Here is a 27,819-nt window from a genome sequence, read left to right as displayed (position 1 = left end):
AGGCCAATTTGTTTGTTTCACCAAATCACTTATCTTTTGCTTTATATAGATGTAGTAGTTTTTTAAATCCTATCAAGATCATATTCTGTTAAAAGATTGATGATTCATATGGTATGAATTTGTGAGGGAACAAGGAACATGAACTTTTTATTTTTGTTGCTATAGGAAAGAAAAATTTGGCAATACAAACAAACTCCATTTGTTTCACTCACTCCGCAAACTTAATCATCTACTGTATGATTCAATAAGGTATAATAATTTCCTTTACTGTATTTAGTCTACCATTTAAACTCGTCGTGACAAAATAAATTCACTCTGCAACAGAAGTGAATGAGAACACCAACTCCAAGTGAGGCTTGAATTGCATTTAGTTGCTAATAAAATAAAATAAAAATAGTCACTTCAACTTAGACCCCACTAAATCCAACAAATGAAAATTACGATAAGCAGCCTAATTTGCTCTTGAATTATCTAAAATATTGGTATGTGATGTGAATTAAATTGTTGCTATTTTTATTATTGGTTTTATGCACTTTTTTAGTATTTTTTCAAACTTGCTTTAGTAGTAATTTAATCTCATAGGTTGTGGATTGAGGCAAAACGATAAGACAAACAAATTCGGAGTGGAAAAAGGCAGACCGTGCGAAAGGCTACCAAACGCGCACGACCGTGCACTTGGCCTAAAATAATAACGTAGAGAAGACTATTATCTACATTATTATCTACCTTACTTTACTATCTCTCCACTTTAATTATCTATTACTCCCTCCGTCCCAAGATAATTTGTTCCATTTTTTCATTTCGATCCATCCCACATAATTTGTCCCATTTCACTTTATTTTTGGTAGTAGACCTCATATTCCAGTAACTCATTCATACTCACATTTTATTATAAAACTAATATATAAAAATAGGACCCACATTCCATTAACTTTTTCAACTCACTTTTCATTACATTTCTTAAAACCCGTGCCCGGTCAAAGTGAGACGAATTATCCGGGACGAAGGGAATATATGATTTTTTTCTAAACAAGTGCTCAAAACGAAATGGCTCTACTAAAATACAAATACAAAAATATAGTAGAAGTTAACCTATATCACTTTCGATGATCATACTATGATTCAATAACTGCAATCTGTGAGCAAAAAAAAAACTACAATCTGGCACAGGAAAAACTGAAAATCTGCTAAAGTCACTGTTTGCCCTTGTATACGAAACCAAACTTACAGCCTAGGGGCTTTGGCTACGACTTACAAGATCTTGAGTTTTCGCTCTACAGCATTTGTAATAATCGAAATGGCATATGCAGCACTCAATGGATATTCGGAGACTGCAAGGAAACATCAAGATCATCAGAATACACACACAACACAAAAACGAAAACTAGAAGCACTTTCGCTGACCAATTAGGTAAAATAGTTGAATTACTTCGTAAACTAGATGATGATCTCTCTTCGGATATATATTAATCAACAACATATGTCAACATATGGCATACGACAATGGTGATTTTGTGGGCCCAGACTGAAATAAATTGCCAATCGTAACAGTCCACAAGAAGCGTTTGATTGTTTGGATTTTAGAAAATTTAGGGGTTTGTTGTTTATCATTCTGAATGAACCTAAACCAATTTCAAGGCTTACGTGTTCCTCAGGTATGAGAAGAGGGGAAACTATTATACCTCTTTCCTCACAATATTAAAATATAAGGAGCAGAAAATATAAGCAAAACCCTGCAAAGAGATGTTGAGTTAAATTTACACAAATCATGAATTCTAGAGCACTTACTTGAAATATAATCTTCAACATAATCTTCATCAATTTTTCCATGGGACATTGCTCCTAACTGTCGATGCACCAGAGAAGAATGTTAACAAATTTAAGCTAAATGAATAGTATTGATAAAGAACATTAAATAAAACAAGGGAAGAAAAAGTAATGAGAAAAACTGGTAACGTACCACAAATACTAAATCCAATTCTTCGTTGAATTTACCAACATAGTTGTGCATGTCAATCAACTTCTCCGAACTATGAGAGAATCCTGTAGTCCAATAAAACCAGTTGAGATTTGGTTTGGCAGTAAAACACAAACACTAAAGACACAAATCAGTAAAGAAAATCCAATTCACCTATTTTACGACTGTTGGTGGGCAAATACTGGGTCACAGGGTTCTTCACAAGGCGCAAAAGTTTTTCACCATTGCCAGTTGCAGTAATGTGCAGCTTTTGCAACAATTGTACTGTAACAGTCAATAAGAAAGATCACAAGTGTAATCTATGACCAATACAGTTCAGATGGATATATGCAAAATGTGCTACTACTCCAAATTTAGCACTGACCCATGAGACCGGAGAACCTCTTATATGTTCTTGGCAGACGAGCGTGGGGCTTGATCTCCAATAGAAGACCTTGTTGTGTCCTTACATATAGAGCTTTCAGTCTCCCACTTTTGTTCACCCGACTATCTAAAATTGTTTGGATTGCCTAAAATTGCCAGCATATTGTTTTGAGAATACAGAGTTACAAGTGTTGATGTTCAAGAAAAAAGTGAGCATGTAATCCACAATTAACATAATCACAAATTTATCTGGATTCTCTAATCTTCAAAAGCAAAAATAGGTACAACTATTTGGTTGTAAAGGAAATGCAATCAAATTGAGTTGAATACACAATATGAATATGAACAAAACATAATCAATACCTGAAAAGCAATATCGGGGCGATAATCAGCGGGGTTCCGCTTATTCTTCGCCAAAAAGGTGGCATGCTCGTCGGAACTCAAGAGCTGATAAGCCTGTCACCAAAATAAAACAGATCAAAACACAATCCTCATCAAAACACACACAATGTTACAAAGTTCGAACCTTTCCAACTTTGGCAATCTCCAAAGAGGCCTTCTCGAGAACAAAGATGACTCGCTGCTTGTTACTTCCCGTATCCAGCGGAGCAATCGGAATCCCGGGCATATCACCAGCCAATTTTTCCTCCTTTTCAGAGTCCGAGCCGGAGACGTCCGTCTTCACTCTCTTCGACGGCTCCGCCATTTCCTCTCTATCGTATTTCTCATCTTTGTTCTTCCTTTTCTGCCCTTTCAATTTGTATGCCCGTCCCATGATTTTCCCTAATTTCTTGCCCTAGAAATCGCGGCTGGAATTGAGCTTTGGAAGTTAGGGTTTTAGAAGCAATGAAGAATAGAGGTTTAGGCTCAGATTCAATTTTCTCCGATTTGTTTTTATATTTGTGGCCAGATTTTTGTCCACGTGGCCATATGATTTATGCCCAATAAAACATTTTATAATTATTGAAATATTACTCCGAATATAGTTTGAGAGCATAAAAGAAAATTAAACAAATTCATGATTTCCTTACTAAATTTATCAGAATTCAAATATATTATGAACGGAAAAAACAAATCACAATTAAGTGAAGTAGTATTCGAATATTAAGAGCATCCATAGTGGCAATAGTCCACCGTAGCCCAGTCATAGCCTAGCCACAAATTCCTCCTGCCACATCATCAGCATTAAAAACTCCTCTTACCACATCATCAGGACAAGCAACTGAACAAGCAATAGCCTAGCCATAGGCTAGTCACAATAAACAAAATTATAAAAATAACAATCACACAAAATACGGAATTCAACTTACGACACAGATATGGGAAAATGCAATAATTTTATTTAAATAAAAAAAAGGTACATTAAAAAAAATTATATAATTAAAAAAAAAACTAACGCCGTGCAGTCCTCCGCGCCCACAACTCTTCAATTAAATCCTTTTGGAGTCGAATATGAGCTTCCACTTGGCGCATGTCGGCATGTGCTTGGAGGCGGCCGACTTCATCGTGAGGTACCCCACTTCGTACGTTGGGGCGGCCACACCGTGGCTTGGACCGGCTTCATTATCGTCGTTGGCCCAACTAGTCAGTTGTACACCTTCATCTTCGACAATCATGTTGTGCATGATAATGCAGGCGTACATTATATCAGCAATGCAGTCGACATGCCACAAACGCGTTGAACCCCTAATTGCCACCCATCGAGACTGGAGCACACCAAATGCGCACTCCACGTCCTTGCTCGCCGACTCCTGCTGTTCCACAAAGTATCCTCTCATCTGATGCGCACCTGATCGTCTTCACAAAGACGGGCCACCTAGGGTATATCCCATCCGCCCAGTAGTAGCCCATATCATGCTGGTTCCCGTTGGCGATAAAACTGATGACCGGACCGACGCCGTGGCACTGCTCGTTGAAAAGGGGCGACAAGTTGAGGACGTCGAGGTCGTTGTTCGACCCGGCTACCCCAAAATATGCATGCCAAATCCACAGCCGGTAATCAGCTACGGCCTCGAGGATCATCGTGGGATTCTTTCCCTTGTAGCCGGTCGTGTAGAACCCTTTCCAGGCAGCGGGGCAGTTCTTCCACTCCCAATGCATACAATCTATGCTTCCTAACATACTCGGGAACCCATGCTTCTCCCCGTGCATCTGCATCAGCTCCTGGCAGTCTTCGGGGGTAGGGCTTCGAAGGTACTGATCACGGAATATTTCAACCACGCCCTGACAGAAATACTTCATACATTCAAGGGCAGTCGTCTCACCGATGTGGAGGTACTCGTCCCACATGTCTGCCGCGCCTCCATAGGCCAACTGCCTGATTGCCGCAGTGCACTTTTGAATAGTTGTGTGGCCGGGTCTGCCAGCCGCATCGTGCCTGAAGCGGAAACACATATATCGACGCTCCAAAGCGTCAACAATACGCATAAACAGGGCCCTGCTCATCCTAAAACGTCGCCTGAAAAAGTTGGCGTTGAACCGCGGTTCCGGTGCGAAGTAGTCTTCATATAGCCGCTGATGTGCAGCTACGTGATCCCGCTCAATCACTACTACTACCACCCGCGCTACTCATTTCGCGTTGTTGTTCTTGTACAGAAATTAAGATAGAGAGAAAACTCGTTAAAACAAGTGGTGCGAATGAAAATGATGTGCAAATCGCGTATATATAGTGTTTCGAAAATTAAATAAATAAAAATAAAAAATCGGCTAGCCGATCGCTCGCTGATCGGGAGCCTGCAATGGCGGCCAGCCGATCGGCGAGCGCATTGACCAGCGCTCGGGAATCGGCGTGCGCTAGCCAATTTGGCGCTGGCCGACTGCAATGGTTCGGCGAGCGGACCGGCCAGCGCGGGGAATTGGCTAGCGGGTCCGCTCGCTGCCATTGTGGATAGGGTTGGCAATTTTTTACACGACACGATAATCAGACACGAATCCGCATGAAATAATTGGGTTTGGATCAAGTCTTATTGGATACGGGTCATTATTGGGTTGACCCAATAAGAACATGAAAAATTCGGGTCGGGTGCGAGTCGGATGCAGATAACCTGTTAGGAAAATAATAAAAAAATAGATTAGGGTTTAGAAATTAGAATTAGTGAATTACCTCCCTCATGCGCCGCATTTCCAGATTTCTTTATTCTGTTTTTTTTTTCTCCCTCACAATAGCAATCCACATTCTCTCTGAAATCACCGCCGCTCATCATCACCTGAACCTGGAGAGTTCGTTGCTTTCACCCTTCTTTCTACTTCTGGTAGATTACTGATGTCTGATTATACCGATTTCCCTCGTACCCCTCTATTTTTTCCAAACTCCTCTCTCCGCTAAATTGAGCGTACAATTTCCAAACTGAAAGCCTTATCATCTGCATCGACGACCACTCATTATGCCATCGCCGACTCTCACTGTCCACTCTCTCTCGAGCACCCCTCTCTACTCGAATTCACGTCTCTCCCCACCGTCGCCGGATCCATGGCCGTCGTCGTCCGTGACCTGGCGGTCGTCGAGTTTGAGAAATCGGCAATTATAATTTCCTAAAATGAAATCTGAGTCTTCTCTCTCACAAATGGATTTCCATCATACCCCTCTATTTCCTCCAAACTCTCTCTCTCACAAATGGATTCAGAAAATTGTGTAGCTATGAAGATGAATTTACAGATCCGAGCCTCCTTTGAAATAAAAATTTTGTCGATTTTGTTATGATTCAAGCTCGAAAATTTTGGTCCTGTTTCGATCTTTTTGATGGATTCTATGTCGATTTTATTGGGTCGAAATTCTGGTTTGAAATTCGTGATAAAGATGATATTCGGTTGAAATTTTGGGTACAAATTATAGTATTTGAAATTCTGGGTTCACGTTCTTGTATTTCTTATAGCTATTTTTCTGCATATTAAACTCAATTCTTTGTGTAATATATGAAAACTTTGATATCATATTTTCTGAATGTTTTTTATATTGTTGCAGACAGAGATTAATTAGTAATCATGTCAAGCAGCCTCGGTGAGTCTCCAACATCAGCAAGTGAAAACATAGGAGATCTAGCCATTGAGGTTGCAGAGAGTCCTAATCCAAGTAATGCTAAGCCACCAAAGCCAAACCTGAAAAGAAAACAAAGGCCAAATATTTGGAATCACTATAGAGTCGAATACGATGGCGATGGTTTAAAGACATGTCATTGTATGTATTGTGGCCATAAATATCAGAAATTTTCAAGTAAATCTGGAACTGGAAACATGCTACGTCATTTGGGCAATTGTCCTAGAAAAAACACAAAGGGTGTTAGTGAAATTATAACGGGGGTAAATCTAAGTTTGATTCTGTGCATTTTCGTGCGATGCTATGTTCTGCTATAGTTGTTCATGATTTGCCATTTCGATTCGTAGAATATGAACGCATTGTAGCTTATTTTGAGTACCTCAAGTCTGATATTAAATTGGTTACTAGAAACACAGTGAAGGCTGATATCTTGAAAATGTATGAAAGAGAAAAGATTAGGATGAAGTCAAAATTAAGTAAAATACCGGGTAGATTGAGTTTGACTTCAGATTGTTGGAGTTTCATTACCTCTGATGGTTATATTTCACTAACATGTCACTTGATGAAGAGTGGGCTTTACAAAAGTTTGTGTTGAACTTTTCCTTAATGCCATCTCTGCATACTGGCGCAGCATTGTCTAACAAGTTATTTTCTATGCTTTGTGATTGGGGAATTGAAAATTAAGTGTTTTCTTTAACTTTGGATAATGCTAGTGCAAATGATTTGTCAGTGGAGTTGTTGCTCACACAAATGAATATGAATAATTCACTTCTTTCTAATGGTGAATTCTTTCATATCCGTTGTTGTGCACATATAGTCAATTTGGTTGTTCAAGATGGTTTGAGGAATACTGAGCAATCTGTTGTGAAGATTCGTGATAGTGTCAAATATGTGCGAGGTTCACAAACAAGGAAGCAAAATTTTCTGGAATGTGTCAGCAAAGTTGGTTTGGATCGTAAGAGAGGTTTGAGGCAAGATGTGACTACTAGGTGGAATTCAACCTTTTTTATGCTTGATAATGCATTATATTACAAGAAAGCTTTCATGCATTTTCAACTATGTGATTCCAACTATAAGTCTTGTCCTTCATTAGAAGAATGGGTCAAAATTGAGAAGATTTGTGGTTTCTTGAGCTTGTTTTATGACGTCTCTAATTTGTTTTCTGGAAGCAGCTACCCTACATATAATCTGTATTTCCGTCCAGTTGTTATGTGCTATAGTTCATTGAGACAACATCAAAACAGTTCAGATCCGTACCTCAAAAAAATGGCTGAATTGATGCTACCAAAGTTTGAGAAGTATTGGTCAGATTTCAGTATGGTCTTGACTATAGCTGTAGTCTTTGATCCACGCTATAAGCTTCAATTTGTGGACTTCTTTTATAAGAAGCTATATGGCCCCAACTCTCGTCAGTTTTCTTCGGTGAAAGAGAAATTGTTTTCATTGTTTGAAGATTATTGCAAGTTCTACAATGACAAATTTGATATTGATAAAAATGAGAATTCTACTGCTAGTGGACAGAATTGTGACTTCACAAATGCTGATTTAATGGCAGTGGTGGAGGTAAGTTACTCTAGTGTTATTATATGTTGTCAATATTGTTTGCATCTTAATGGTTTTTCATCTGTATTTGCATCTTAATTGCAGGAGTTCAATTCATTGGATGTTAAGTTTGGATTGAGCCAACAAAAATCCCAATTAGAGTTGTACATGGAAGAGAAAAGATTGAATGTCAAATCCAATCTTGATATACTTAACTATTGGAAAGGATCACAATTCAAGTATCCACATGTTGCTTGCATGGCTCGTGACATTTTGAGCATTCCCATAACTATTGTTGCTTCTAAATCTGTGTTTAGTGTTGGTGGAAGAGTTCTTGACCAATATCGTAGTTCACTCAAGCCAAGCAATGCGGAGGCAATAATTTGCACTAGAGATTGGTTGTTTGGAAAAAAAGGTATTAACTTTTTATTTAGTTAATGTCAACTATTATGATTATAATAGTTGTTTTATTAATTCTTATTTTCTTTCAAAGGTATTAAAGGAGAAATACCAACAAATGACTTAGCCGAGGACTGTTTAAATGTTGATGATGAAGCTCATTGTGGAAGCTCCACAACCTAAACAGCCTTGACTTTTGCTACTTGAAAGCATCAAAGGTTAGCTTACTACTTCACTTGATTTGTACAAATTCATTTCCTCCATTTGATTCTTAACTAAATACTCATTATTTGTTTTTCTTTCATTTTCAAGAATACAAATTTGATAAATGGGCTGTGAGGAATATAGGCAGGAAATTGTTTATTAGTTTTTCCTATTGCTTGAAGCTTTCAATACCAAATTCTTGAAGCTTATTCTCTATTAAATGGCTTAGAATATCGATTTGATACGTGAAATCTATAATTTCTACCTTGTGAATTAACAGGTTAAGGATTTGAGGTTATCAAAACATGCTGCAGAGTGCTAAGGAGTTCTTCTGTTACTATATCATTATGTCTGCAGAGTGCCAAAGAGTTATTCGTTATCAAAACATGTATTTTGTTGGGTTTTTTAGATTGTGTTGAAATTTTACTGTTATTATGTTGAATCTAAGTGGTTGTTTAAAATGGAACATCTTCAATTCTTCATGTTATATGACTTTTTAAAGTCTTGATCAATTTTTGAAGCAATTTGTATTATGTAATCGTGTAAATATGGTAGGTTCGGGTATCACTACCGGGTCAACCCAAAGTGGTTTGTGTCGTTATCGTGTTTAGGTTGTTGTCTTGCTGTTATCATGTCGGGTCAACCCAAAGTGGTTCATGTTGTTATCGTGTTCAGGTCGACATCATGTTGCTATCGTGTCAGGTCAACCCACCAAAGTGGTTCGTGTCGCTATCGTGTTTGGGTCGTGTCCGGGTTTGGAGGTGGCGGGGCGTATTAGATCTGTGAGAACGATCATCATGAACATGAGAGATAGAGAAAGGAGAAGATATTTTGGAGATGAAAGAAGTATCTTATTGATTGATTATCGAAGACCATTACACTCAGCTTATATAGCTGACGATAAAGCAAAGAGCAAACAGCAAACTAACTAACAAGATCCAACAGTCATTAACTAATTCTAAACTAACTAATAACTGTCTTCCATGGCTGAGCTACCGTGTGGTTGAGGTGCATGGAGCTGCATGGGATTGCATGGTGAGATGTCATTGATATAACTTTGATAGGCCCCCTCAAGATGGACTATATATGCTCTTGAAGTCCATCTTGAACAACAAATTATGAAAAGGTGTAGTGGATAGAGGTTTGGTGAAGATATCGGCTAGTTGTAAAGTGTTGGAAACATGAATAGTTCGAATGACTCCTTGAATAATCTTGTCCCGAACAGTATGGCAATCAATCTTGATGTGTTTTGTGCGCTCATGAAACACGGGGTTTGTGCTGATGTGCACAGCAACCTGAGAATCACAATATAATGAGACAGGTTTCTTCACATCTAGACCAAAATCTTTGAGTAAAGCAACAATCCACACCACTTCACAACATGCAAGAGTCATTGCTCTATATTCGGCCTCTGCAGAGGATCTGGAGACTGTATGTTGTTTCTTTGATCTCCAAGAGATTAGGGATGAGCCAAGAAATAGACAGAAACTAGATATTGAGCGCCTAGTGTCAGGACAACCGGCCCAATCAGCATCAGAAAAGATGCTCAATGTAGTATCTGATTGAGCTGAGTAGAAAAGGCCATGACCAATTGTGCCTTTCAGATACTTGAGCACTCTTTCACCAGCAAGCAGATGATCTGAGCAAGGATTTGATAGGAACTGACTGAGTTTGTTGACAGCAAATGTGATATCAGGCCGTGTGATACAAAGGTACACCAGCCTACCAATTAGTCTCCTATAGACTGTAGGATCAGAGAGAGGTTCACCAGCATCTGCTTGGAGCTGCTTGGTTGGATCCATGGGAGTTGAGGCCGGCTTGCATCCAAGTAAACCAGCATCTGTTACAAGGTCTAAAGCATACTTATGCTGAGATATGAAAAGACCAGTGTTGTTCCTAGCAATCTCAATGCCAAGGAAGTATTTAGGATTGCCTAGGTCTTTGAATTTGAAGTGATTGCCAAGAAATTCTTTAAAGTCAGAGACCTGGCTATCTTCACTACTAGCCACCAAGATATCATCAACATAGATAACAATACCAAAAAACTGACCAGTGGTAGAATGCTTGTAAAAGAAGGAATGGTCAGAGGCAGATTGTGTTAAGCCAAATCCAGAAAGAACCTGGGAAAATATTAGATACCACTGCCTCGATGCTTGCTTAAGGCCGTATAGTGATTTTCTGAGTTTGCAGACAAGCTGGCCTGAACCAGCAGGAGGGTCTGTGATGATCAATTCGGGAGGAAGTGTCATGTATATTTCTTCATCCAAATCACCATAGAGAAAGGCATTATTAATGTCAAGGTGAGCTAAAGTCCATCCTTTTACAGCAGCTAGAGATAGCATTAGTTTAACTGTGGTGAGTTTGGCAACGGGTGAGAATGTATCATGGAAATCCACACCTGCTTGTTGAGTGAATCCCTTAGCAACCAAGCTTGCTTTATATCTCTCCACAGTAGCATCAGCTTTGAACTTTATTTTATACACCCATTTACAAGAAATGGGTATTTTCCCAGGAGACAGATGAGTAATTAGCCAAGTATTGGTCCTAATCAAGGCTTGTAGTTCATCTTGCATTGCCAAAACCCATTCTGGATGTTGGGAAGCTTGTTTATAGGATGAGGGTTCATTGAGTATGGAGAGTAAGACAATGAATTTCAGGTAAGGCTGAGAAAGTTTGCTGAGGGAAAAAAAGGATGAAATGGGATATTTGGATGTGGTGGTTACTGAATTGCATATGTAATCAGAGAGATGTGGGGGGGTTTTGAGAGTCCTTCCAGATTTTGAATGAAGTGAAGTAGAAGTAGGTTGGTGAGAGGAGCTGCTGGGATGAGTGATATGATCAGAATGAGAAGAGTCAGATTGACTATGATCATGAGGAAAGGCAGGAAAGTTTGAGTGAGGCTGAGAAGAAAGGGGAAACTCAGATTCATGGAATGATACATTTCGGCTAATGAAGATATCATTGGTATCCAAATCCATGACTTTGTATCCTTTATAGCCAGAGGGATATCCAATGAAGATGCATCTTGTAGCTCGTGGAGAAAATTTGTGTCTGATTCTATCCAATGTGGATGCAAAACACAAACAGCCAAAGGCTTTGAGGTGAGAATATGATGGAACCTTTTTGAAAAGGCCTTGAAAAGGAGTGGTATTTTCTGGTAAGACAGAGGATGGAGTTCTATTTATGAGAAATGAGGCTGTGAGGATACATTCTCCCCAAAAAGAGATAGGAAGATGAGATTGAAACAAAAGGCTGCGAGCTACATTGAGTAAGTGTTGGTGTTTCCTTTCAACTCGTGCATTTTGTTGTGGAGTTTCCACACAAGAATGCTGAGCAACTGTTCCATAAGATGAAAGAAGTGAATGAAGATTAAATTCTGGGCCATTATCACTTCTTAACACCTTGATTTTCTTGGAAAGTTGGGTTTCAACAGTGGAAAAGAATTGAGTGATGACTGTTTGAACTTCAGATTTCTGAATGAGGAGAAATGTCCAGACAAATCTTGAGAAATCATCCACTATGGTTAGAAAGTACTTGAAACCATCATGTGTGGGGGTGGAGAAGGGCCCTCATACATCACAGTGTATCATGTCAAATATATCAGAAGATGTGTGTGTAGAAGAAGGAAATGGTGGTTTATTTTGTTTTGCAATGGGGCAGATGTGACAAGTATTGAGATGAGAGCTCGATGGAGACAAAATAGAGGATAATAGCTTCAATTTATTTAGTGAGGGGTGGCCCAACCGTTGATGCCATTCATCAAGGCTTACAATGGCATTTACAGAAGCTGAATTTTGAACTGAATTAAGGAATTGATTAGAACAAGATTGAGTTACAGTTGTAGTATTGCAAGATGGATCTGTAAACTCAAAAATGTAGAGATTTCCAACACGGTTACCCCTCCCAATCACTGTCCCCTGTAAAACTTCCTGAATTTGGAAACTATTATGAGTAAAAATGACAGAGCAGACTAAGGATTGAGTGAGAGCACTGACAAATATTAGATTGAAGGAAAAAAGATGGAACATGTAACACTGATGAGAGAGTGATAAGAGATGTGAGTTGAATAATACCTAGGTGAGTGATTGGAGCAGTGTTACCATTTGGTAGATTAACAGATGCATTTGATATTGGTGAGGCAGACTTGAAGAGAGTTTGATCATGGCAAACATGGTGAGTAGCTCCTGTATCTAAGATCCAAGTAGAAGAACTAGAGCATGAGGATGAAATAGAATTTATGCAAGGAGTGAAGGATACTGTACCAGAGAAATTATTGGAGACATGAGCAGAGAGATCATTGGTGACAGGTGGTGTATTGGCTGGATTATTGAGTTTGTGGCTCTGCAAGAGACTGACTAGCTGTTGATATTGGTCCAAACTTGGCAGATTAGTGTTGTCTTCAACAAGATTGACAGACCGTTGGTGATGAGAATTAGGATTCCCAGCATATCCAGAAGTAGAATTCCCAGCATATGCAGATCCAGGTGGTGGTTTACCCCTTCCTCTGCCAAATCCAGGTGGAAAACCGTGGAGTAGGAAGCACTTTTCAACCGGATGGTTAGTCCTACCACAATGAGAGCATAAGAATTTGTTCAAAGCTCTGCCATAGGAAGATGCAGCATTGGCAAATGGAAGCTCACTAGTAACTGGAATTCGAGGAGGAGTATCAATGAGTCTTTGCCTTTATTCCTGAATGACTAAGGAAAATGCCTTAGATAGAGAGGGAAGATGAATTATAGAGAGTATGTGAGATCGGAGTTGAGAGAAAGATGAATTCAAACCGATGAGGAATTGCATACTGCAATCGTTCTCTTGATGTTGATTCCATCTGAAAGTGCTATCGCAAGTGCATCTGGTACACGTGGACCAGGATATAGGCTGAGAATTCTTAAATTCGTCCCAAATGATGCGAAGGTTGGTGAAATAAGAGTTGACATCAGAGGATCCTTGAGTGAGAGAAATCAGCTGTTGAGTTGATAGATTCTGGCAGAATCACTTGTAGAGAAATGCTCCTTACGATCAAACCATATAGCATAGGCATCATCAATGTACATGCTGCTGGAACCAATTTGTGAAGAAACTGAGTTTCGAATCCATGAAACCACCATACTATTGCAGCGAATCCAAGCTTGGTAGAGAAGATCATCGCGAGGTGGACGCAGGATCGATCCATCGACAAAAACTAGTTTATTTTTGGCTAATAGAGCAGTACTGAAGGATCTGCTCCAAGCAACATAGTTTGAACCTGTGAGTTGTTGTTGAACGAGCATAATCCCCGGATTATCGCTCGGATGAAGAAAGTAAGGGCTAGAGGTATCCTCTGATGGTGCAGGAGCTGGACGATTGCGATTTGCCATGGTGAGAGAGGAGATTTAGAAAAGGATGATGAGATCTGAGGAAGAAGAATAAGGAGATTGCGGAAGCTTTGTCACTGATACCATATTAGAAATGAGTCACTCACCCCTTAAAAGGCCTCATAAGGGGGAGGGTTATCCACACTTATATAGATTAGATTGGATCTTCACCAAGTCGATGTAGGACAGAATTTAGAGAATTTAACACGCCCCTCACGTGTGGGCCGGAAAGGACATCGGTCTTCCATCACGTGGGTAGGCAATGCAAGAGAAACCATCATCGATGTGGACCGGAAAGGACATCGGTCTTCCACTCGTGAGGTAGATAAGAGATAAAGAGAAAACCATCATCGACTTGGGCCCGCTCTGATACCATATTAGATCTGTGAGAACGATCATCATGAACATGAGAGATAGAGAAAGGAGAAGATATTTTGGAGATGAAAGAAGTATCTTATTGATTGATTATCGAAGACCATTACACTCAGCTTATATAGCTGATGATAAAGCAAAGAGCAAACAGCAAACTAACTAACAAGATCCAGCAGTCATTAACTAATTCTAAACTAACTAATAACCGTCTTCCATGGCTGAGCTACCGTGTGGTTGAGGTGCATGGAGCTGCATGGGATTGCATGGTGAGATGTCATTGAAATAACATTGATAGGTCGGATTAGTATTCGGGTTTGAGGTTTCCTTAACCGGTTGGGTTTGGGTTTGGCCTTATTGGGTTGGGTCGTTATCGGGTTGACCCGATAACGACTCAATCCGCATGATATGCCAGCCCTAATTGTGGATGCTCTAATGTTCCAAATTTGAATATTATGATTGCAGTAAACGTGTATACTGCAAACTGCAAAGTGTGTGACCCAATTCCGCAAATCTCCGCCACATTCCATTCCCAATTCTCGACCTAGCCGCCTGCTCTACGCAAACACAAGCCTCAAACGTTTTCCACCGTTTTCCACTACCTTTGTCGCCGGCGATCGCATGGCCAGCTCAGGATCAAGGTCCGGTGCTACTCTTTTGTTTTTTCATGAATACCGATTGATCAATAGTTGCTTCATTTTACATCTCGTATACACTCGTTTAGCTCAGAAACGCTACTTTGGAAAGTAGTATTACTGTTTGGTACAACAATTATCGACATTCAGCTGAAATTGTGAATTTATTGACAGTGTTTTTTTTCTTCCAGTGCCTCTATTTTAGGTACTTTTGATTGTACTGAGAATGGTGGAACGATCGAGTGTGTTAGCCCTAAATATGCAGAAATAATTGTAATTCGTCACGGCGAAACGGAGTGGAATACTGATCGCAGAATCCAGGTCCTTGTCTTTCACTTTCTGAGTAAATCAAGTGCGGTATTCACATAATTGATGAACCATTGCGTTAAAATCTGGAGTTCTGCATCAGAATTCATGGCCGTTGTGCTTTAAATTAGTCATAAATCTATTGAACCAAAGTTAGGAAAGGGGGTTTTGTTCATTTATTTAAGAAACGTAGTTGTGTTCAAGTTGCTTTGTTTTACTTATATCCTGTTCAGGTTAAAATTTATGGTCTTGCATGACGTCATTTGAATATTAAAGTTTATAAATGTGTATTCCTTTGAAGATTGATGAACAACAGTTTTTTGTGCTAGCTACCACTTATAAGTACATGTTCCCCTTTCTGATGTAGTGGTAAAGATAGATTCATCAACATTTATGTTACAGTTGTCATATTTGTGATGGACAGGGGCACCTGGATGTGGACTTAAATGATGTTGGGCGACAGCAAGCCTTTGCAATATGTTGTGTTTCTGCAATTTCTGGTGTATTTGCAAGTGTAGGCAATAATGTGATGTGGAATTTGTTATTTCTTTCACAAGGTGGCTGACCGGATTTCAAAAGAGCCCAAAATCTCTGCAGTATATTCTTCAGACTTAAAACGAGCATTTTGCACTGCCGAGATAATAGCAGAAGGCTGTGGGGTAACTGAGGTATGACTGGATTATCATATTGTAGCTTTGTTTTCATGATTCTTATCTTCTTGCAGTGAAGTGTTGATGTAAAGTACTTTTCATTAATCTACTTTTATGCAGTCTCACTTATTTGTTGCGGTAATAACTTTGTATTTATGAGCTGGCTGTTAGTTTTTGCACAAGGAAATTTAGAAACTTGCAGCACAACTAGGAGAATGGTTGGCAAAATCAGGATCTATATTTATTTAGTCAAGAAAAGAAGGGAATCTAGAAAAAGAAAATGAGAGTCTAGTTATTTTAATGAAGTACATTTCTTGTCCAAGTTCAATGTCTTCATTCATTATTGTATTTAATTTAACAAACTTTTATTGTATTCATTAGATTGGAGTTAGGAGGTGTGTTTAACAATATAGCAATTTAATTTATTTTCCATAAAATAGTAAAGTGATGGCATGCAACACTTACATAGTAAAATAGCATACCATTTGGATGATTGACCAATATGCTCTCATGAGCCATACATGTCGAGCCAAATTGTTTCACTGGAATTGGTGATTCGTATATCCTATATATTTCATGATGAAACCAATCACCAAAAGCGTGGAAAGTGTAGCCCCTTATTAGGCATGCACAAACCGAACTGTACCGTCGGTTCATGAACCGGAACTGGCGGCGGCAGTTCGAACCGGCCGGCGGTTCAGCGGTTCAAGCGGGCCGGTTCAGGTTCGGAAAAATCACGAACCGTAACCGGCAGTTCACCGGTTCGAACCACCGGTTCAATAAAATTAAATTTTTTTATTTATAAAATTAATTTTTATATATAAAAATCATTTTTCACAAATAAATAAATACACTAATTTCATAATAGCCCATATTTATTTGTTGGGCCTATGATTCTAAGAAACTATTCTTGGTTGTTTCTCTTTTATAGAGACATCCTTGAATATTTTGTGTTTCACTTTCGATGTGGGACAAAATATGTTGAATTATTTTCTCTTATAAGTACATGTTTAGATCATTCATTCATCTTTTTTTCAACGTGGGATACAAAACTTTCATTTGTTTTATACCTTTCTTTATTTTTTACTACATTTTATTATTCACTAACTTTATCTTTATTTTTGTTATGATTCATTTTCTAAGACAAATTTATAGATAATAATAGAATCAAATAGAAGAGTTTAATTAAATTTGAATGTTGCATGTTGCTCATAATTTCTATATTTATAGAATGTGGATGTGTTCAAATAATAATAATAATTGGATTTAAACGTGCTCACTTTTAAAATTTCTAAGAAACCATTCTTGGTTATTTCTTTTTTATAGAGACATCCTTGAATATTTTTTGTTTCACTTTCAATGTGAGACAAAATATGTTGAAGTATTTTCTTTTATAACTACATGTTTAGATCATTCATTCATCTTTTTCCAATTGGGATACAAAACTTTTATTGTTTTCTACTTTTCTTTATTTTTTACTACATTTTATTATTCACTAACTTTATCTTTATTTTTGTTATGATTCTTTTTCTAAGACAAATTTATAGATAATAATAGCATCAACTATAATAGTTTAATTAAATTTCAATGTTGCATGTTGCTAATAATTTGTATATTTATAGAATGTGGACGTGTTCAAATAATTGGATTTAAATGTAAGTATGTTGTTAATTTTTCTCAATATATTGATTAAAATGTGAAAAAATAATAATTAATATAATTGGTATAATAATGATAAAAATAGATAACTAAAGAATGATTTGTTTAGTGGTATAATATAGTTTATATATTAGTAGTAGACTAATAGTATGATTTTGTATAATAGTTGTTATTCTAATAGATGTACTATAATTTATATAAATAAAATTATTATTTGTGAATATATTCTTGATAGATAAGGATAAACAATTATTGAGTAATATGATTTGTATATAGATAAATAATTATTCATATTCTAGTTATCACTAGATTAATATAATTTGTATAATAATTATTCTCTTAATGTGTATAAATTATAATGGTATTTATTAGTTAATATACACATAAACTTATACACAAACAAATCGATAATGATAAAGAATTAAAGAGTAATACTTCATGTAATTATATTTGTTGTTAAGTTATAATAATAGAAGATAGTTAAGATATAAACTAATATAAACAAAGATGATGGGGATGTATCATGTAGTTATAAATAAGGAGTTTTATCCCACATTGAAAGAAAGAGCAACACATCCAAGAACATGTAGCTATAAAAGAGAATCATCCAATACACTCTCTTTCAACCCAAAAACTCAAGTCCAACATTAAGTGTAAATTGTAACTTATAAGTTGTGACTTGTGACTTGTAGTCTTGTTGAAATAAACACTAAAATGAGAAGAAGTGCAAAAAAATAAATAATTAAAATTTACGAATTGCTGAACCGGTGGTTCAAGCCAAAAACCGGCGGTTTTGAACCGCCTTGTGAACCGGTGGTTTTTTGAACCGGAACCGGAACCGCCGGGACCCTTGGCGGGCTGGTTCCGGTTCATGGGAATGATGGACCGTGAACCCCCGGTTCATGAACCGGAACCGGCGGTTTCCGACCCGTGTGCATGCCTACCCCTTATGCATCGTTCAGTTAACCGCTGCTCTTTGGTTCTGATTGGTTACTATACAACATGGAATGTGTGACCTTAGAGTTCATGAAGATCAAGAAATTCCAGTATATTCTCTCTCTCACCCCCTCCACATTCACGCGCGCGCACACACTAACTTATAGTTATCTTGGTGCTCTATGTTTTGCGTGAGTTAGGTATGCATTCTTTAAGAGTTTATTTTCTTGGAGCAATAATGACACTCTTTTCATGTGATTTAGATTGGTTGGATGGTTGCTTGTGGAATTTTTTTTTTTTTTTTTTACTGTTGCTTGTGGAAATTTATTCCCAATCATTTAGTTTGTCCAGCTGACCTAATCATTGTATTTTAACTCAATAATATTATGCAAAACTGCATCTTTTATTGGAAGTATTATTAGTAAAGTTCTCACATACATATTTGTTTTAGTCACTCTTCCAGCACTTTTTTCACTTGACAAGTCTTCTGCCAAGGATCAGTTAAAACATATCTACGGCTCATCGATAGGAGTACAATGTTTTACCAATTAATTATAGCAAATGTTTTTTTATTCCTAAGATAATTGATATTGTATAAATTGTATCCTACGTATATTATTCGCTTTCGCATGAAAATTGGCGTGACATGTTGATATAATATGTTAAACAAATTTGAAAAATTATCATTTTTTCTTTTTTAAATGATTGTTTTTATGTAGTAGCATCTCGATATGAATCGATAGTTCATGGTTAAAACTTCAAACTATATTTTTGACATTTTAAATTTCTCAAATGATATTTATCATTTTTAGTGCAAATTTAGTCGCTGATTTTAAACCGCTGATTTCGGGTATAAACGTGATGCAAACATATCCAATTTGAAATTTGTTCGTAAAGTTCAAGTGACACATTTGGCAAAATCTGGTGAAGCCCCCGTCTGGTGTCAAAAAATAGATGTGGGGTGCAATTGCCATAAAATTAATAATTCAGAGGTACAAAACATTATTTTTGATGATTTAGGATATCCATATCTATATTGGTTTCTACGTTGGGTGAAATGACGCTTCTATCCTTTTTGGAGAGAAAATGGAAAGTTGACTGTGCAGAACTATTGAGAACATTTCACACGCTCCTTGTGTAGAATAATGAGATGTTTGTCTTCTCCAAGAAGAGTAAAAAATGCATCAAAATAGAAGTATGCCAATTTTTTTTTTGAAATGACTCCACATGTGAAGGTAGCATCAAAACCAATATCAAAAGAAGTGTTGAGCCTTCAGATTTATTTGAAAATAGTCTTTATGGGTTGGATATTACACACTTGAATATTTTATTCAATTCCCAAAAATTTAATCAGAAATTGATTTGGTAATATGTACACTGCAAATACTACTTGGTAACACTGCAATATTCATAGATTACACTGCAATCTGGTAAGGTAAAAAACTATTACGAATGATGCAGACACGTAACACTGCAATATTTATAGAGCAACACTGCAATATTCATAGTGTAAGACTTCAATCTGATAACAGACTGAAAATAGAGAATACTGATTTTGCCTTCAGTGTTTTTTTATGTTCCAATTTAATTAAAATAGGCTGCCACGTGGCAGCTTGAGAACCACACGATCTTTAGATCTAACTATCTAAAATAGTGGTATGGTGTTACAATAAAGAGAGTTGTCATACTAATACATCCCTATGCTAATATAGACTTCTAATTTATTTGATTTTGTATATATTTTTAAAGTTAAATTCCTTTTAATTAAATAAATTATACTTATATATTTTCGGATGTTTTCATCTTTTCTATATGTTTTTAGTTCTTAATTTATCAGATTTGTTAAATTTGACGTAGCATTTTTATTTACATCTGTAATTAAAAATATTAAGAAAACAAAATTGAACTTCAAATAGTTCAAAGTATAAATTTAGTGCTTGATTTGATTATTTTTTTTATCACTATAAAACCTTTAAAATATAAAATGGAGTATAAAGTTTAATACTATATCCTTTCTTTTATGTTACTCGGACTTTTCATTTTAGGTTGTAAATTTAGGATTGATTTTGTAGTGTAATGAAATTAGTACTTCAAATGTAATGAGGGATCACTGATGGGGTGACATTTAATTAATTCTAATATAATTAAAGAGGAATGATATGTTACATACCTTATATGAACACCACTCTCGTTTGACACCTGTTTAACGTTGTTCGTTTTGACTTATATATTTAGTTTGATTCTAATGAGGGATTATTTTAGGTCGTCGAACGAGAGTGATGCTCACATAAGAAACTCACATGTATGTAGCATATCATTCCTCATTAATTAAATACCATAATTTTTACTTAAAATAGAAATAGTGTGTGTAACTATGTAAGTAGATTAGAACGAGTCGAACTGAAAAGTGCGAGTAATATGAGACAAATGAAGTATTTATTTTGAAATAAATTAAAATTTAATAAAGAATTTGATATAAATATTGTACTCCACTTATGATAATTATTTATAAAATTAAGTATTTTTATTAATTTGAACTATTACGTTATAAATTTATATACTACATTAATTTATGAATATTTTGAATTTATACCCTCCATATCGGTAAGGGGAATTCTTTTGGAGTTTGAATGGCTGTCGAGGATAGCTGAAAATTTTCAGATACGACCACTGTCCACAAAGAATAGACAAAAATTGTTAATGACGTGAGTTTTAATGTGCAATTGGTAAAGTAAGATAGAGAGAGGGAAAATGTGATGGAAGTAGTGTTAGTAGATTGTGGTGTCCATATTTAGATTGATGTGTAGAGTTAGTATTTGTTTAAAACTTTCCATATTTAGAATTAGTCTAATTTTGGTGGACGGCAAAAAATGGTAAAATTAGTCTATTTTTGGTGGATGGAGGTATTATGTGATAAGAAAATGTGGTTTATTGGTTGTGTTTTCTGTAGGGAGAAGTGAAATGCAAAAAATGGTAAAATTAGTCTATGTTTGTTGAGTCTTTTTTAACATTTGAATGAGCAGGTAGGTTATGCCTGATTGCATCTTTGGCATATCCCATTCTTTGATAGTATAGGGTCATGTTATGAAGATAAAGACCATTTCAAGGAAAATTTAGGCATGATGAGAAGGATTAGTTTAAAATGCTTAAATGAGTTAAACATAGAATAAGACATCTTGTATTAGGTTAGATGCATAAAAATGATGCAGTTGGAGATAGATAAGTGGAGTATCTCACTTGAATTTGAATCATATGTAAATAAAAGTTGCAGCCGAAGGAACACATAAAACTAGGTTTGAAGAGGTTTCCTAAGGCCTTTCTTGTATAACGAGGACTGTATAGCATGTGAGCTATTTGAGCCTTTACATTAGTTGAAGAGGATTGATCCTATATGTGGTTGTTCCTCTTCCATATATCTGCCATATTTGTATCATCCACTCTTGTTCATAAGGATAAGGTGAATTAACCCTTCAATAGAATGATGAGACATAGTAATATTTTACTATTAAAGATTTGAAATGTAAACATGGTAGAAGTTTAAGCCCCTCTACCATTAAGTCTAGTGTTAGCAAATAGTTGTGGTGTGCTGGATCTGGTTTGTTCCATCTACATGTATCTAGTCTACAAATCATACTACATCTGTCCCTTAAAAATATAAATTATTTCCACCTTTTGCGTTTTTTAAATTTAGTAACTTTTGAATCATTATATTTTAGGACGCGAACCTACAATCTACTAAGATTACTTTCACTACTTTTTCTCTTCTTCTTTCTTACTTTACTCATTTTTCTCTTCTCCTTTCTTATTTTATCAATTCTTCTCTTTTATTTTACTAATTGTCCATTAAAACTCATGTCATTTTAAAAGTCGAGGTAGTATTAGACAAATATATACTTGAAGCAATAAGCATGACAAAATTAAATACTATTAATATGTTAGTGGCATTTGATTTAAGATAATTGGCCTATAAAATGAACACATTATCACGACTGTTTCGAGGGACCCAAGAATTTCACTGAATTATAATCTGATAATCTGTGTTGAAATACTTTCAATGAATGTGCACAATGAGAGGAAATGAACTTTTGATTGATGCAAAAGTGACCAATCGACACATCCGGCCTACGTGTACTCATAATAACCCAATAATTCTTCTTTTCTTTACTTTTCATTTCAATTAATACAACTTCCCATGCAACCATCTTCATTGATTTTATCAAATTTATTTCAAGATTTAAGTTTTATCAATGCCCTGTCCGTCTTTTGTCTTTCATATTCTTGAATAACATGAGATTTTAAGAAAAAGTCTTTAGTTGTAATAAATAAAGAGAAAAAAAATAAATATTTTAATAATAAAAAAGAGATTTAATTTTAAATATAGAAAATAAACATCTTGAATAAAACGAACGAAATATTAATCCTATAATTATCAATTTAATTCCCATTTTCAAATTTATATTAATTTTATCAGTCACTCATCACTTTCTTTTTAATTTATTTCAAAGATGTCACACTTTCACTATTAAAAAATTATCATAAAATAAATCAGTATACATTTTCTCTTCTTCATGAACACTTCAATTATCTTTCTTCCCTCTACTTAAAAATACTAAACATTAAAAATTTAAAATGTTACTACATCTTAACGGGACGAACGAGCTAGAGTAGGTAATTTCCTTGACACATCATGTAATGACTCATTTATTAAAATGAAATTCTGTAAAGAGAATTGATATGAGTCGAAAAGATCAATATATAATGGATAGTACGTAAGATTTAAATTTGATATTCTACTGAAATTGATATAATTAAAGAGATTATACAGCATGATAGATTTTAAGATCGATATATAACTGATGAAATCAATAAAGAGTCGAATAGATTAGATTATAACATTCATAGATCTTATATTTGATATTTAAGTGATCAAATCAAATCAATAAAGATTGGAATAGATTACACCATTAACGAATCAATCATTAAATCATTTTAAATAAAAAATTTGTTCGAACAAAATCGCAAAAAAGATAATTGTACTCCTTACATCTCTTTATTTTGATTTGACTTGGTTTAGGTTTTAATAAGCGTGAAATGTTAATGGAATATGAATTACCTTTTTTATAGTATTAATTGTATAATATAATATAAATAAAATAAGTTAATAATATATATTAGTTTTATAATATAATATAAACAAAATAATTTAATGAAATATTAAACTCATTATTTAAAATAAAGGAAACATCTTAAAATGAATGAATGGAAAGTGGTAGACGATTAAATAGAGAGATAATACACGCCCATGTGAATATGTGATATTGCTATCAAGAATCGACATAATAGGGGCCCACCGCATTCAAAATGACGGCTCTTACTCTTAAATGTTATTGCATCCCAATTATTTTATTCTTTCCCCTCGCACTAAATTCCACCAACATAAATAGGAGTAGCATTTTTGGGCTGACATCAAAAAATTACAAGCGAAAGGAATTAGTTTGGATAATTGATTTATATTACTATGATGCATGATTGTTATTCCCTTCATTTGTCTCATGGAAATAGAAATATTTAGAATGATATAGATTTTAATTATAATGGGTAACATATGAAAGACATAAAAAGAAAATTATTAAAATATGTCAATAGAAAATAGAATCCACCACGTTAACCTAAAGAAGTTATTAAAAATAAAAATAAACTATTTTTATGAGACGAAAAAAAGAAATAATCTCTATTTCGAAAATTTAAACTAGACTAAAGGCTCATTTTGGTCCTTAACATATTGCGATTTATTGATTTTGGTCTAAAACATTATCTTTTGAATTATTCGGTCTCTCACAAATAAAAATGGGTCACATTTGGTCCGAATTTGACGGAACCGTTAAAAGTTAACTGTCAACGCAAATAAGTGAGCCCAAATTAATATAATAACCCCAATTAAAATAATAACCCCAAATGAATTAGAATTTCAATATTTCTTAAAAAATTAATCAAAAAGAACTTGTCTTCTTCCGCATTTCGCCAAAAACATTCTACAATCCAAATTACTCTTTCTTCTTCTTTTCGGTTTGAACCACTACTTCGACGGCTTCCTCTCCACCAGCTATGGTGGCGCCACACCCTTCCCTGCAACTCCCCATTCTGCTCCACCGCACACTCTTCCCCCCTCTTCCCATCTTTGCGCTAATTGCTCGAACCCATTCTCCGAGGAATTGATCGGGCTCTGCTGCTGGTCTTTCAAATTAGGGCTTTCCGAACCCTCCCCCTCGAACTCCCGAAACTCGTCGTTGTTGTTATCGTTCTCTTCGGGAAGGAAGCTCGCGCTCTCAATTCCGATTCCGCCGCCATTGTGGGTCGAATTTGTTCCAATTGGTGCGTGCCCTTTTCGTGGGCTTCTTCACTTTGGGCTTGCAGTGGCTGAAATCGGCGAAATTCTCGGCGATTTGGAGCGAATCGTGGAAATTGTCGGTGGCGGCGGCAGCACCGTTGACGAGGTTGGTTAAAGGTCGGGTCTTGGAGGTTTTAACGGCGAGGGATGGGTCTTTGTGGAAGCGCCAGGTGGAGGTTTTAGTGGGGTGGGGAGGGGGGCGTCGTAGGGTGGGTCGCCGCCGATCTCGCCAAGGCGGACGCTGGGGCTGCGCTGGCGTTTGGGGGGTTGGATGCGGCATCGGTGGTGGGGTTGTCGAATGGAGGGGGGTCTAATTAAAACAAATAATATTAAATAATTTAGAATTAATCTATGTTCTTGTTTTTAATTCTCTATTTTATTTTATTTATTTATCTATTTTCTAAATTATTATTTTCCAAATAATTTTAAAATTCTAATAATAAATTGCTAATCCGGTCAGAAAACTCACCGTTAACTTTTAACGGTTCCGTTAAATTTAAAAGATAATATTTTGGACCAAAATCAATAAATCGCAATATGTTAAGGACTAAAATGGACATTTAGTCTTTAAACTAACGTGGCACGTCAAATTGTCCAAGTGGGACACACCAAACTTAAACTGGACCAAAATGTCATTTTGGACACACCAAGTGCACTCTACTTTGGTGTTCATCCCAAATAAAATTTGATTATATGTAAACTGAAAATATTTGTAAACGATCTTGATTTTTGTTATTGCCTACTTATTGCACGTTTAAATGCTTCATATGATTAAATATGCGTTTAATTCAACAATGACGTAAAAGAGCTATAGAAAGCATGAATAGTATTTCATCCTTCTATTCTTTCCTTTTAGCTATGTGTGTGTATATATATATTCTGCACAAACATATGTAATTTGATTAGATAGAACTGAAACAAAGAGGGACCAATGTGGGGATCCATCCAATAATTGCAACCAACAAAAAGGCAAATTGTAAAGAAAAGAGGTCAAAAAGTGGAATAAGAAATTGAGTGTACTGTATTTGAACACGACTGCCTCTTTAGGCCACCCACTTCTCTGCTATATAAACCCAAACTTAGAAACAAATTACTACTAAAATAGAAAAATAGTTAATTTCACAAATGAAGGCAAGGCAGCACAACACCCAGATGAATTACATTGGAATAGACATTTGGAATTGGATGAATTAATGGTAATGTAAATATCCTCCATATAATTTGATTTTGGTTTAGAAAAGCCTTGGGCCGCCCGGGCGGAGGTCAATCTCTTGTGTCCATGTCGATCTATCTTGAACGTGTAATTGCCAATAGGTTTGAGCCACCACGTCTGGATCCATCATACCTCCTCCAGACGTTGATGACAATGCGTTCCTACCATTTAGTAAATAACCGAAACAATCTATATCATAAAATCGACCTCCTAACAAGTAAATATTAGAAATACCAATGTCTCAATATTATAGTATAAAAATTTAAGAAGCCTAGCTAACGAAATTAATCATGAATTCCATCCATAAACCGCACATGTACAAAGTGTTATCCACAAAGTTGCATCTTATCCAAAATAAAAATAGAATGTTTTACTATTGCAAGTTGGTAAGTCAAAAAGATTACGACGGATTCCTACAACAAGAATCTTTCATGGTGCTAGCTGGTTATTGGCAGGCAGTTATTTGACGGACATTCTCTAATCGTTATCATTCACATTTACTCTATATATAATTATCAAACTAAAAAAAAAGCATTCACGGATTGATTTTGGTTAAGCCTAAAATTTATTACCATACTGATTTATAGACAGTTTTCTCTGACGAGAAAATTAAATTTAAGATGACTCCATAATTAATTCGGCACGATCACAAATAACATTTTTAATTAAAATATGAGATTCGAACCTAGGTGCAGCAGACGTGGGTGGGCCAATCAAGCCGTCGATGATGACATGAGCTACATGAATTCCCAATGGCTGGAACTCTCGCGCCAAGCATTGCGATAAGCCCCTCATAGCAAATTTCCCACAACCTATCATAAAATGTAACAAATTCATTAAACCATTACTATTTCAATATAACAGGAAAAACAGTGAAATTAATTCCATACACAAATCAGGATAACCGGCAATGCCGTTGAGCGACGCCGCGCAGCCGGTGAATAGAATCGTCCCTCTCCCCCTCTCCACCATCCCCGGGATCACCTGAATCCAACATGTGTCCGCATAAATCGCTAATCATTGCTCAATCATATTTCAACTAAGATGGCTTCACACATAATTTTATAATAATAAAAAATAACGATGAGACGGTCAATCTCATCGTTATTTTTTTTAATTCACCTGCTGGGCGCAGTGGAATGCGCCAACTGAGGAGACAGCAAGCGACTTCTCAAAACTGTCGAGGCGGACGTCGGCGAAGGCGGTGGGGGCCCACGACGAGGCCGGGTTGTAGGCGTTGTAGACCAGAACCTCGACGAAGCCGAGCGAGAGGACGCCCTCGAACGCCTCCTTGACGCTGCGCGTCTCCGAGCAGTCGATGCGGATTGCGAACACTTGCGCCTTCTCCTCCCGCGCTATTTCGTCCGCGAATGTCGACAGCCTTCCTGCGCGCGCGCCAGATATACTTATTCACTCATTACATTAGAAAAAAAAAATAGACGCATTGGTCGAATTAGCGACGGACCGAGATCGCGGGCGAGAATAGCGACGGTATAGCCTTCGTGGGCGAATTTGCGGGCGACAGAGCGCCCGAGGTTTCCGCCCACGCCGACTATCGCGGCGATGCCTCGCGGGGAGGGGGAGCTGCCCATGTTCCGCATCTTCTCCTCTTTCTCTTTTATCTTAGTTTTATGTTTATCTTGTAAGGAGAAAGGGAGAGGGATGTGTGAGGGTTGATTTATCTAAAAATGGAATCTACTATTTAATTGAAAATCAATCAAATGCAAAGGCGGTCGGATGTTTATTGAGTTTCTCTTTTCTTTTTCCTCTTTTTGGAGCGAATGATTGCA

At 36.5% G+C, this 27,819-nt stretch overlaps 4 protein-coding genes across 4 annotated transcripts; 2 read left to right on the top strand and 2 right to left on the bottom strand.

The window, feature by feature from the left end:
* Positions 1-1,037: 1,037 nt before the first annotated feature.
* Positions 1,038-3,194, bottom strand: LOC121766546 (ribosomal RNA small subunit methyltransferase NEP1-like). Its single transcript, XM_042162805.1, has 7 exons — positions 2,868-3,194; positions 2,705-2,797; positions 2,343-2,487; positions 2,132-2,242; positions 1,961-2,043; positions 1,789-1,846; positions 1,038-1,331 (listed from the first exon to the last, which is right to left on the bottom strand). Exons 1-7 carry the CDS (start codon positions 3,114-3,116, stop codon positions 1,252-1,254), a joined length of 819 nt encoding a protein of 272 aa, XP_042018739.1. The 5' UTR covers positions 3,117-3,194; the 3' UTR covers positions 1,038-1,251.
* Positions 3,195-6,322: 3,128 nt separating this feature from the next.
* LOC121766814 (zinc finger BED domain-containing protein RICESLEEPER 2-like) lies at positions 6,323-8,498 on the top strand. Its single transcript, XM_042163053.1, has 5 exons — positions 6,323-6,410; positions 6,722-6,812; positions 7,088-7,937; positions 8,022-8,331; positions 8,410-8,498. The coding sequence occupies exons 1-5, from the start codon at positions 6,323-6,325 to the stop codon at positions 8,496-8,498; spliced, it is 1,428 nt and encodes a 475-aa protein (XP_042018987.1).
* A 6,252-nt stretch (positions 8,499-14,750) lies between these two features.
* Positions 14,751-15,975, top strand: LOC121768068 (phosphoglycerate mutase-like protein 4). The gene is made up of 4 exons (XM_042164412.1): positions 14,751-14,883; positions 15,069-15,198; positions 15,608-15,667; positions 15,741-15,975. The coding sequence occupies exons 1-4, from the start codon at positions 14,864-14,866 to the stop codon at positions 15,855-15,857; spliced, it is 327 nt and encodes a 108-aa protein (XP_042020346.1). The 5' UTR covers positions 14,751-14,863; the 3' UTR covers positions 15,858-15,975.
* A 9,815-nt stretch (positions 15,976-25,790) lies between these two features.
* On the bottom strand, positions 25,791-27,819 carry LOC121767167 (ribitol 2-dehydrogenase). The gene is made up of 5 exons (XM_042163374.1): positions 27,495-27,819; positions 27,152-27,414; positions 26,920-27,013; positions 26,715-26,841; positions 25,791-26,190 (listed from the first exon to the last, which is right to left on the bottom strand). The coding sequence occupies exons 1-5, from the start codon at positions 27,628-27,630 to the stop codon at positions 26,049-26,051; spliced, it is 762 nt and encodes a 253-aa protein (XP_042019308.1). The 5' UTR covers positions 27,631-27,819; the 3' UTR covers positions 25,791-26,048.

This window comes from Salvia splendens, chromosome 15, assembly GCF_004379255.2.
Source record: "Salvia splendens isolate huo1 chromosome 15, SspV2, whole genome shotgun sequence".
Classification (NCBI taxonomy): domain Eukaryota; kingdom Viridiplantae; phylum Streptophyta; class Magnoliopsida; order Lamiales; family Lamiaceae; genus Salvia; species Salvia splendens.
This window is presented reverse-complemented; position numbering and strand designations above follow the sequence as displayed.